Raw genomic sequence first — 12,864 nt, 5'->3', positions numbered from 1 at the left:
GGTTAAAAAGTGTTTTTTTTCTCTCGGAGATTTTTTTTTTTCAAACAAGAAATGGCTCTGAGAAAAGAGACAAGCTCACAGGTTACCTTCCCTCCCCCCCCCTCAACAGGCCTATTCAGGGGAGCCTCACCCACACACTCCCATTTGCTTTGGATGGGAGATGGAATGGTTGCCGGAGACGTCGGCCAGGAAGTGAAGGATATCAAGACGTCTTTATCCCAATTGCTGCATCCACCTCGTCTTCAGGTTGCAGAGTGTGCCACTGAGCGATAGGTCTCCGGGGATTGGCCAGCATATCGGACCAATGGCGCAGCTCAGTACCCGTGGCATTGCAGCCTACAAAGATCTTCCCAATGGCCTCGTTCTTGCCTAGTTTGTCATAATCCAGGACCGTCAGGACAACTTGGACTTTCTACGGAAAGAAAAAAAAGGTTGATCATCAGCATGAAAAGTAATTGGAGGGAATGTAGGGATTCAACTGCCTTTCTTGCTACTGCTGCCCACTGGCAAGTTCTGTTTTTAACTTCTGTTTTCTCCATCTTGAGTTCCAAACAGAGGTGTGCGGCCTAGAGAGGCCAGCTAGCCGGAATAGTGGCAGAGAGGGGAAAAAAAGATGCTGGCTTGAACCCATCACTTCTCCTCTAAAGCAGCATCTTACAGCTTTACAATTATCTGAATTTCCAGGACCTTTGGCTTCCAAATAGTTTGATCCTTCAGGTCAAGTGAAAGCTAACCCTAACCCTATCCTGGAGCTTTGCAAAAGGTTACAATTCTGAGGGTTTTCATTCCCTAAGACAAGCAAATCATAATAACCACAGCAAACCTCATCTCATTCTTTCCCAGTATATTAATTAGACATTGGGTATATAGACCCAATGGGCAGGATTCCTTAAGAACATAAGTTTCTGGGATGTGTTACAAAGAGCTTGGTCTTACAACATGCAAAACAAACTTATCTCGAGGTCTTCAAATAAAATGCCTACAATACTCCAGCAATTCCTGTTTTGAAACAGATAGCGCCAGTTTTGGGACAGATGAAAGTGACTGGAAATAGTTGGAGCATATTTTCAAGTAAAATGGGAAGGGAAGGAAGATTTACCTGGATTTGTTCAAAAGGCACCTCAAAGCTGAAGGATTCATTATAATAGGGATTCAGTGTATTTTTCTTGATAGTTGTTTTCTTCTTCTTGATGCGTTTCCCTCCTTGCATGAGATGGATCTTCACATATGGATCTGGGGTAGGATGACAAAGGAAACAAAAGTATGAAAATGCTTTATGATTCTCTTCTCACTCCCAATATCCTGATGGGAGAAGTCAATTTTTTTTTATTGAAAAGTTCTACAATAGATTTTGAATACAAAACCCCTCCCTTCCCCCTCCCCCCTCCCCAAACCTCCCCAACTCTCCCCTCCCCTCCCCAATTTTAAAGTCATTTCTAGGAAAGTAACAAAGGGCAAAATAGTTGTGTTTTATGTATGCATTTTTATTGTTGGCCAAAACAAATCTTCACGGCAAGTTTTTAAACGGTTCATTGAACAGGCAAACCAAGACAGAATGCTACATACATTCATTCCCATATGTTGAACAACTGTTGATCCAAATTAAATGAGCTGGCTCATTTCTCCCTCTTTTTTAAAACCCACAACTATGGGAGACCCAGCAAGATTGAATAGGTAAGTGGCCTTTTCTGACCTCCCACCCAGGGACAATAAAGGTAAAAGGTAAAGGTTCCCCTGCACATGCATGCTAGTCGTTTCCAACTCTAGGGGCCGCTGCTCATCTCCGTTTCAAAGCCGAAGAGCCAGCGTTTGTCCGAGGACGTCTCCGTGGTCATGTGGCCGGCATGACTAGACGCCAGAGGCGCACAGAACGCTGTTACCTTCCCACCGTAATGGTCCCTATTTTTCTACTTGCATTTTTACATGCTTTCAAACTGCTAGGTTGGCAGAAGCTGGGACGAGTAACCGGCGCTCACTCTGTTACGCAGCACTCGGGATTTGACCCGCCAAACTGCCGACCATCTGATCGACAAGCTCAGCGTCCTAACCCACTGAGCCACCGCGTCCCAGGGACAATCTGAAGTCTTAATTCCCATTCCTACTCTTCATACGAATATTACACATATTCACAAGCTCTCGAGAGTTGCATACTTCATTACTTCTCCTCACCATTTTCCCCGTGGGAACGGTTTGCTTTTATAGCCAGGAGAAGTTGAAGCCACAAATTGTGAGAGAATAGTAGGGGATTCAGAGTGCCCCCCCCAAAGTGATAATCCAAATGGTACATTAAAATGTTCAGCAATTTAAATAAAACCTAATGGCTTAATTCTCACCTGAAAGCCCTCCCACGTCCATCTTTTTGAGATTTTTGGCTTCTAGCACAATCACTGTCAGTTTCCCAGCTGTAGGGACATATCGGAGTGAAAAACAAACGTCTCCCAACTTCTCGTGCTATAGAAAGAAATGAATGATTATTTCAAAGCTAGGATGGATATTTCTCATAAATATAGATGCAGTTGTCAAAGTTCTTGATTACCTTCCAAGAAGATACTTGACTACCCGTGAGTTGGGTTATGACTCCAATCGTGTGGTAGTTTTCCAAAGAAAAATATGTCTCATTTGTAATATATATATATATATATATATATATATATATATATATATATATATATATATATATATATATATGGATCCTTGGTTTTTCGGGTTTTTCCCCGCGTAGAACTAAAGGTGTGGGCGCAACGTTTCGACGGAGTCCCATCCGTCATCATCAGGCTTTAGCTTCCTTCTTCTGGGAGAAGCATGTGGCTGCCACATGCTTCTCCCAGAAGAAGGAAGCTAAAGCCTGATGATGACGGATGGGACTCCGTCGAAACGTTGCACCCACACCTTTAGTTCTACGCGGGGAAAAACCCGAAAAACCAAGGATCCACATACAGGCACCCGCGAAAACCTCAGAAAACATATATATATATATATATATATATATATATATATATATATATATATATATATATATATATATATATACATGCACTTTTCAAATTACCTTTCCGTTAGAGCTCTTTATCTAACAAGGTTCCTGCACAAGTGCTTACCTCCTCCTTCTCTGCTGACTGCAGATCTCGCCACTCCTCGATCACGTGTGCCAGGTCCACGGTGTTCATGGGGATACGGATCTCACCAATGACATCATGCTTGGAGAAGCGGTCAAAGTCGTAGACGGCCATGACGAGAATCTTGCCACCAAGTTCTGAATAAGGGACCTAAGCATTAAACATAATGGTGGCACAGGATTAAACTGTGTGCACCTTTGTTGGTAGGCGGGGATTAGCGGTGTGAAATGAAGGGAAGTTCCACAATGGATGAGGGGAGACCTAGAGCTAAAAAAAAGGAAGATGGCAAGGTGCATGTACATAGAAGACATGTATTTGTGCATTTTTGGAACTTTGGCCAAGAGAAAAGAAACACACGCTTACTTTAAAGCTGAAAGATTCATTAAATGTAGGGTTGAGCGTTTTGCGATGGACTTTGGTTTCAAACTTTTTCTTCTTCTCTGGAAGCAGGAAGACTTTGACGTAAGGATCGGAGGTACCCCCGATGTCCAGCGCTGGGAGGTCAGCAGCTTGTATAATGCCCACAACCAACTGAGGGGGAAGATTTAAGATGAAAATATTCAAACTTAGGAAAACGCCTTCCGTGGAGCCAAATCATTGGTCTATCCAACTCAGGATTTCTCCATTCCTCTTGAGTATTTTCCGACAAGCAGGTAATTTCCTCAAGCACCTTTAAACATGTCATCACCTTACTTTACCCACAAATTTTTTTAAAAAAATCTAGATAAACTTATCTTCTAATTCTAATCTTTCAATGTTAACTATCACTTCTCTTGTCTTTTCTTCTCCTACCCAGTAAGGGGGTAAAGAGAAGGTATTTTGTGATAGAAGTTAACTACTAAAAGCAGCTAAGCTGACAGGAAGAAATGGGAACTTTCCTAATAATTTTTGCTAGGTATGAGTTGCAGATGCAGATGTTAGAATGTGGGACTTTCAGTACATAAAATGTATATTATTTTTCTGAACTCCTATAGGACATTTCCTTAGCTTTACTTGCACCCTTAATTTCAAATTTTGCCAATGGGATAGGGTGAAAGGACGGTAATTACTGCAGATAAAGAAAACAGTTTAATGAAGGTAAGTTGGCCAGCTGCCCTATTATGTGGCGAAATAACCCTTCATTTGATAGTATCCTTTGGAAATCTGCCTAGTTCAAGTTTTAAAACTAAAAGAAGGATCAGAGACCCTGAAAATGCTCATGCAGAATTCGCAGCAAAAAAAAGGGGGACAGTGACCTGGTCACCATCTTTCCTGTTATAAAAAGGTCTATTGTACTTCCATTTAAAAGGTAAAGGTTCCCCCGCACATGCGTGCTAGTCCTTTCCGAATCTAGGGGCCGGTGCTCATCTCCGTTTCAAAGCCGAAGAGCCAGCGTTTGTCCGAGGACGTCTCCGTGGTCATGTGGCCGGCATGACTGGACGCCAAAGGTGCACGGAACGCTGTTACCTTCCCACTGTAGTGGTCCCTATTTTTCTACTTGCATTTTTACGTGCTTTCGAACTGCTAGGTTGGCAGAAGCTGGGACAAGTAACAGGCGCTCACTCTGCTACGCGGCACTCGGGATTCGACCTGCCAAACTGCCGACCTTCTGATCAACAAGCTCAGCGTCCTAACCCACTGAGACACTGCGTCCCTTTTATACTTCCATTTACGTTATAGTAATTATTTCTCCACGTGCATCGATATTTATAAATCAGAAAATGCAAAAAGCTTTCCAGAACTTGTCTTTTCTTGGCAGTGCATTTCTTATTTTCTGGATGATGTTCGAGCAGCCTCCCTAAGCTGACAGGACGACGAAGATGGGTCTGCCACTATCTGAGCCAGGGCAGGTGTTTGTCTTGCCCACCTGTGTGCTCTGGAAGTCGTAATCAAGAGAGTACTGGAGTTTCCCCAGCTTCTCCTCTGGCTTCTCCACCTCAGATTCCTGTAACAACGATGGATCTAAATCCTCAACCTCTGGTTGTACCTGGAAGGAAGGAAAGAAGGAAACGGTCCAAGTAACTCAACAGAAAATCATTAAGAACAAGGTGGATGAACAGCTTCTTCCACAAGGCCACATGATCTGTTCGCCCTTTCTCATTCTTTATCTAACTTTCAATCCTCTATATGTGGTGTGTTGTGATGTCACATCCCAGAATTTGAATGCCATCCTGGCCTGGCAATTCTGATGGTTGTAATCCTTGAAAGGCATCAAAGATGGGGAAAAGCTGGTTTGCTTTGATGAGATATTGTGTGGGCACTGATACAAGCATACAAACTCCACCCAGTGTGAATTTTCCCTTCCGTCGTACACAAATCTATCAGGCAATGCTGGATGTTATTCAGTTGCCAAACCCTTCAATATTTTACTGCCTGTTGTCCTGCATGGATGCCAAGTTTCCTCTAAATCTGATGAAAAAGGAGACTTTGGTATGAGAGTCTTGGGAGCAAGGAGAAAATTAACTCTGGGACCTGACACGTGGAGGAGGCAAACTAGTATTCCTGCTAACCCTGATCAGATGAAATTGCTCCAATTGATTGAAGGAATCAGAGCAAATAAAAGACGGAGGAAGAATCACGTCGCCACTGGCAGCATTGCAAATAAAATGGTGGAGAGGATGCTTGGATAAACATTTTGCTTCTCTGATCCCCTCAGAGTCAGCTTGGTTTAACACAAATAGAGCTTTCAAGATGCTGGCATTCTAGTCTTTGACTCTCTGCTTTACTTCTGTGGCAGAAGAAGCTTTTCTGTAGTGTCTAGCATTCACAAGTTTAACATCTTACAATCACCGGTTAGCTGCCTTCTGGGCAAGAGAATCCTCAAAATTTTGCTGTATTTCCTATCCTGTGAATGTCTCTCAACCTCAGCAACTTCAGATGTGTGGAGAATTCTGGGAGATGAAGTCCACACGTCTCAAAACTGCTAGGGTTGAGAAACACTTCTGTAATATTAGGCCTGTTATTTTTTCCCCCTTGTAAACATAGAACTCCAGTAATTAATGGTTTAAGACTGAGAAAATATTATCAAGAAGGCTTAAACAGCTCCTTCTTTTCAGTGGCTTGACCTCTGCAAATAACTCCCCAACAATTCATGTTCCCAGTTCATCCTTTTGTTATTAACAAATGGATCTGCCTGCAGAAAAAGCCATGAGTCAGGTGAGGCTACCCATTAACGGCAGCTTCCTCTACAATGTTATGATTTCAGTTTTAAGATGGGGGAAAGGCCAGACTTCCAAGCCAAAGGGCGGCCGTCCTTCCACCTTGCACCTGCCTAGTTTTTATTTCCAGTTAAGGCTCAGTTTCCTTCCTTCGCATTGGATTCTGAATCCAGTCTGCTTTTTCTCAAGACCGCCCTCCTTGTGTGACCCCTTACAGGACTCATGTAATTGAAACTATTCTGCTTGAGTCAAGAATCTGTGCCTGACTCTGTGTTTCCAGAGTTTTCCAGAGGGAAAAGGCTTTGGACAGCTCCTCCTCCTCCTCCTCCTCCTCCTCCTCCTCCTCCTCCTCCTCCTCCTCCTCCTCCTCCTCCTCCCTCCTGGAATTGTATTTCTTCATCTTGGCCCCCAAATTAGGTTATTGTTTGTCATTTGTTTCAGCAGTTGCATACTGTAATGATACCAGCATTTGATGCCTGCTCACCCTAGTGTAGGTAATACTACTGCTCCATCTGCTCCACTATGGCTTTTCGGGCAGGACAATCACAGCTAACGTTCCTTCACCCAGAGAAACTTGAAATACTAGTCTGCTGCCACCACATGGCTGTTTTGGGAAATTATACATTATGATAATAGACCAGTTAATCCCTCCCTCTTTGTGATGTATTTCCCCTCTTTCTGAGCTAACTTTGTCCTTCTTGTTGGCTCTTTGCCTGATATCCTCCATAACCGGCAGTGATAACATCTTCTGACCTTGGAAATACTGTTCAAACATCATCTTAACGCACCACACCTGTTGTATTCTACTCTACATGCAATAAAGGTATTTTTAGATGATAAAGGGTGTTTCCACAAGTTCAGCTATCTGGAGAGAGAGCTGTTAATGGTAATGGCATCTGCTTATATAGACCATAGAAGTCTTAACAAGGGATTAATTACAGTACAACGGCCTTGATCCAGAATAGTCATTGCAGGGCACAACTAGCAATGAAACGTGTGACCTTCTCATATTCCCCTACTAGACCACAGTGTTTTCTCTGTGTTGCAAGTAAAAGTCCTCAAATGTGCTACACTTAACTCTGGAAGATATTTGGAAAACGGCAAACATGTTTTCCGCTATTTTGTGCACATTTGAGACTCCCTATTGGACCCGCATACCCTCTTCTCAGTGCATTGCTTTTAGAGCACAGTTTGAAGTCAAACAAGATCCCGCCTCTGCATGGTAGGTACCGGGCCACACGAAGGACAAACTCCGGCCTTTTCTCAAGATCTGCACCAAACGTGCAAACTGTCATAGTTAATGAATGGTTTGTAAATCAGGGAGATTCTTTTATGCAAGTTAGATCCTCAGGTCGTGGGAAGCCCCCTCCCCCTTGCTCACCTTATCAATGTAGCTTTTGCCCAACTCCTTCACTTCCTTCATGTTGATCTGTGCCTTGACTTTGTCTTTCCCTTTCTTCCCTTTCTTTTTCTTGCCACAGCATTTTTTAAAACCGCAGAAGCAACAGCAGAGAAGCAAAAGGCTGGCCACAATAAGAATGGTGGCCAAAGCCCACGGCGGTACTAGAGTGGACAAAAAAAGGAGAGTAGTGAAAAGCGATGCCACAGATTCTGAAGCAAAGAGATTGCCTCGTTATATTACTTACTAGTTAAATATGACTTTTCCTAATTATCACTAGGAATATCTAATAGACCTTGGCTGATCTCAGGCTGATCTTAATAGGGTTAGACCTGGTTAATGTATGGATTAGTACTGAGGCTAACCCAAGCCCAAGAACTGGCAGCTGTGACTTCACAAAGTTGTACATATAATAACGATAATCTATTTATTTTAGATGTCAGGGTAAACATCTAGCTGACTGCGTGACTAACTGTTATAATCAATAATAAATTCATTATGAAATTATAGTTCTTAATGTGGCAGAAGGGAGAAATTATTAAACATTTATGGAAGTAATCCCACATTTTATGGACCAATATCTTTTTGTTGATTGAGAAATCAAATGAATCTATAGCAAATATTAGCTATATGATACAGCTAGAAGTATTGAACACCACGGTCATTCTGCTTAACAGGGAAATGGAGCGAACCATTGCAAATGGTAAAAAGTTACAGCAAGTAAATGGAGTGTTGTATTTTGGTGACTATGTATTAATCATAGAAAGATGAGTGAGAAATGTTAGGATGTGAAAATGCTGGCTGAAAGTTAATGGGTAGAAGTTGGTCTCCCACAAAGAATGATTTTTTGACAAAAGAAGTTCTGTCTTCTTTGTCATAAGGAAAAGAGAAGGATATATTAGAAGAAACATAAATATACGTTATGTGCGGTGGAAATGGAGTTACTGTCCTATAACATTTCATTGGTCATAGCCTGTGCATTTTCTAACCACGCTTCAGGAAAAATGTGCGGTGTTTGAATTGGAAGCCACCCAGAATCATTGACCTAGATGGGGAAAGAAGAGAGAAAGAGAGGGGGGGGAGGAGAGGGGAGGAAGGGAGGAAGGGAAGGAGAGAGGGAGGGAGGGAGGAAGGTGGGTGGAAGAAAAGAAAAAAAAGAAAAGAAAGAAAGAGAAAGAAAGAAAGAAAGAAAGAAAGGAAGGAAGGGAGGGAGGGAGGGAGGGAGGGAGGGAGGGAGGGAAAAGTGATATTGTAACAACTGCACAGCCCTTAGTTTACTTAACTTTGGTGGCCCATGAAAGAACTTTTGTGGAATTACAAAAGACAGCCTTACAAATGATCAGCATTAAAAATAAGACTATGTAAAATAAAGTATTGAGAAATCCTGGTCATTTGTTTCAAATTAATCGGCCTTGATAGTTTTCAGTTGATCCACCCTCCCTCAGTTTAAACTCTGAGATTGGAAACAGCCTAATTCCACCTACTTGGCAGTTTCTCCAATTTGTTCATGAATTTATCTTTCATGTCTGAAAAAACATTCTCCTTGGTGGGCATCTGGGTCGCATTGATGGAGGGTTCCAGCTGGGATTCTGTCACTTCGGAATCTATCCTGGCTGACCTCCGTGCTGCATTCATTGTAGAATCTGGAAAGGGAGAATGAAAAGGCAGATAATTTACGGTATGTACTTCTTTCTCTTGACAAGGGCTACAGGTTTAATCTAAATCTTTGATTTTTTTTTTCTTCTTTTAAAATTAAATAATGCAACCTAAGAGGGAAGTGTCTTTACAATGGCATCTTCTCCCTGTTCCTCATGATCTTTTTTTTCTTCTTGAAATGAAGTTTTTTTTTTATTTTCCCCCTGTTTCTCTAGAAGGGGGAAAAAGTAGAGAAGAAGACGTAATGTTTGTCAGGATTTTTTTTTACATGATTAAGAGGTCTGGAGGTTCTTCTGTTCTCTGTTTTCTTCTCATGATTTCCTGTCAATGGTCCAGTAAACCAAGGTATGTTTGAAACCCCAAACACTGAAATATCTCCTGGCGTTATATTTGAACTGGCTTGTAAAACTTTTTTAAAAAGATCAATCCAGATGGTTTTTGAACTATTGAAACAGACTTTAGATTCAGGCAGTCCTCAACTTACAACAGTTTATTTAGTGATTGTTCAAAGTTACAATGGCACTGGGAAACCTGACATGACTGTTTTTTCACACTTATGACCGTTGCGGCATCCCCATAACCTCAGAAGCTTGGCAATTGACTCATATTTATGACGACGGCAGAGTCCTGGGGTCACGTGATCACCTTTTTGACTTTCTGATGAGCCAGGTCAACGGACAAGCCAGATTCACTTAACAACTGTGTTACTAACTTAACAATTGCAGTGATTCACTTAACAATGATGGCAAGAAAAGCCGTAAAATAGGGCAAAAGTAACTTAAGAAAGGTCTCACTTAGCAACATAAAGAATTAAAGAGATCCTTTAGATGAAGCTAGACTTGTCCATTATTTGCTCTAAGCCACTAGGGCAACACATCTACAGCAGCAACTTCATATTACATTGTGCACAACACACAGGTATTCCCCAACACAAAGGGCCTTTCGAATAAAGCTGATTGACGTTCCCGTCATCCTTAGCGCTGGTTGCAGAGGATGGGTTTTACCAACACATCTAAAAGACACCCAAGTCGAAAAGGTGATCACGTGACCCCAGGACTCTGCAGTCGTCATAAATATGAGTCAATTGCCAAGCTTCTGAGGTAAGTTTTATTTTCACCTGCTTCTTTTTAGTTCATGCGCAATGTTTCTTTGTTTTGGCTTCATTTTCCATTCATCATTGCTCCAATTCTTTCCTCTCTCACCCCTCCTGATTTTCAACTGAGTTCTAATCAGCCCCTGCTGCCTGTTTCTAAAGCAGAGGTACCCAACCTTTTGGGTACCAGGGACCGGTTGTGTGGAGAGAGGCTTTTCCACGGACCGGAGGGTGCGTGGTTTTGTGTGCTGCCTGCATCTCGTGGATGGGGCTTTGCTTGTTTGTGCGGACCGGTTGCTGGCATTCCGCAGCCCAGTACTGGTCCACAGACTGGGGGTTGGAGACCCCTGTTCTAAGGGACATACATTTGCTCCTCCCATTGTTGGCCAGGACATTGGACCTAACAAGTTTCAGGGAGCTTAGGAACTGTTCATTTTACAGCCAATTTTAAAAAAGGAGACAGCCTTTAATTCAACTTAGAGCTTTCCAACTCATCAGCTGGCCCTGGTTTCTCTCTCTCTCTCTCTCATCCTCCCACAATGACCTTTCCATGAACTGTACACTGTGCTTCATGCTGTTCATTCAGTCCAAACGTAATTTGCTTACGTAAAGCAAATTAAAATAAACAGGAAGGAAAGGCAGGAGACGAGAGAATTATTGGCACAGATGAGACATCTGACTTGTCCCATTCAGTTTCCCTCTTCCACTCACTTTAATTATAAAAAAAACCAACGGAGCTTATTTTGTCTTCCTTTCTTTATATTTACTCTACTGCGGCCACCCCACAAGACCACACTGAATTCAACCCCCTCTACTTGCTTGCCAGCTCACCTGTCATGCTACTCAACCAGTTTGCTCCTTGACCTCATCTGTCCAAAGAGATCTTTCCTGCTGCACTATTTCAGCCTAGATCCGAGCTGCAGCCCCGGCGTGTAGAAAACCAAATGACAGAATAAATTATCCATGACTAACTTTCCACAAGTTATGCTTTTTACTGACCTTTAAAAAAAAATTAAACTGTTCTGTTCCCCCCTCCCAGAGCACAGACAGACAAGCAGGCACGACTGGCATGAGTTAATGCTACAGGCTTTAATTAATTGCCTACTGATAAGGTCTTGGCAGCAACATAAGCTCGTTACCTCAAACTTCAGCTGAAATGAGATAACGTCCAAGCAAAGAGTTCATTAGCAGATGTACAGAAGGCGTTACCAAGAATGCAGACCAAGGTTTCAAACAAGAAGCAGAGTTCCCAAAGACGTGACCCAAAGTTGTTGAAACTATTGTTCATCACAAAGTTCTGAGCGCAGCCACACCCCCTATATACCTTATGGGGTGTGGCTCAATGGGTGTGGCTCAATGACTCAGCTACTCCCTGAGCCTCCTTCCCAACCTACGAGGGTCTAGCCATGACTCATCTTCGCTAGGCTGCTGCAGCTGTTCAAGCACTGGCTGCTCCTCTCAGCCTCCCGATGGAGATGGAGGCCTTGCCAGTTCCTCCCCATCATCCTCAGAGTCCTCATCCTCGGTTAAGACAGGCGCGAGGGTGGGGGCTACAACATAAACCGTCTCCATTTGTTATTTGGAGTGGTACGATCTGTGATACAGATTTACCTCCTCATCACTTCTCTGTGAGCACATAACTGCATTGGCTCAAGCATAAATGTGTCTCAAAGATCGGCAACTTTTTAAATCAATGGTCTGGCGCCAATGCATCCATTCATTTGCTAAATGGAAGCCCTTCAAGCTTCTCATTACATTCCAGGCGAGCACAGATGTGCATTTCCCCTGTGGTCTGTCTATACAACAAACACCTCCAATTTCAGTCATTTAGTTCACTTCTGTTCCACTGGTTTATTTCAATTGTCTTACAATCTTCCTGAAAGTATTCCAAAGTATTCCTCAAAGTATTCCAGTCCTTCTATTGCCCCATTTGGATTTAGTCTTGTCCCACTGTTATATTGCAACAGAGTGTCCAAGATTATCGCAGCTACCCCGTGTCATGAAGACCATGTCTAACCCAACTGCTCATCGATCCTTCGTCGGGCTAAAAGATGCCAGGAAAACCGGAAAAAGGTTTAAAAGGGGACACTCTGGTATTAGAGCTTTTTTAGCAGGTGTTTCGGGAAAAGCGAAAGCTCAAGTTCATTGGAAGGAGTGGAACTGCTATTTTTCGAAGAAGCAACTGTAGTATGTTTCCGTGATGGAAGACAGATGCCTTCGTGGTCTGAAAGGAACATTCAGATTTCCAGAAACATGCCTGCAGCTATTCAGCAATTTGGAGGCTGGAGATCCCACAAAGAACAGAAGGGCCAAAGGCAACAGAAGAGACAGCAACTGGCAAGTCTATTGTCTCTATATAATTAGCTAAGCCAAAAATCTCACAGATGAGTGGAGGGCAGGCTTTGTCTAGCCAACGTGAAGTGAATAGAATTTTTCCACGCGAGGCAGGAGGGAATAATTACA

At 42.7% G+C, this 12,864-nt stretch overlaps 1 protein-coding gene across 1 annotated transcript; it reads right to left on the bottom strand.

Annotated features, from left to right (window-relative positions):
• Positions 1–202: 202 nt before the first annotated feature.
• SYT5 (synaptotagmin 5) lies at positions 203–9,868 on the bottom strand (the record flags this gene model as incomplete). The annotated part of the gene is made up of 8 exons (XM_083376608.1): positions 9,137–9,868; positions 7,635–7,816; positions 4,963–5,082; positions 3,480–3,647; positions 3,099–3,266; positions 2,334–2,451; positions 1,100–1,233; positions 203–412 (listed from the first exon to the last, which is right to left on the bottom strand). Exons 1-8 carry the CDS (start codon positions 9,285–9,287, stop codon positions 203–205), a joined length of 1,251 nt encoding a protein of 416 aa, XP_083232734.1. The 5' UTR covers positions 9,288–9,868.
• Positions 9,869–12,864: the final 2,996 nt, after the last annotated feature.

Source organism: Vipera ursinii (assembly GCF_947247035.1).
Source record: "Vipera ursinii genome assembly, chromosome: Z".
NCBI lineage: Eukaryota > Metazoa > Chordata > Lepidosauria > Squamata > Viperidae > Vipera > Vipera ursinii.
The sequence above is the reverse complement of the archived record's forward strand: the minus strand, read 5'-3'. Positions and strand labels throughout refer to the sequence as shown.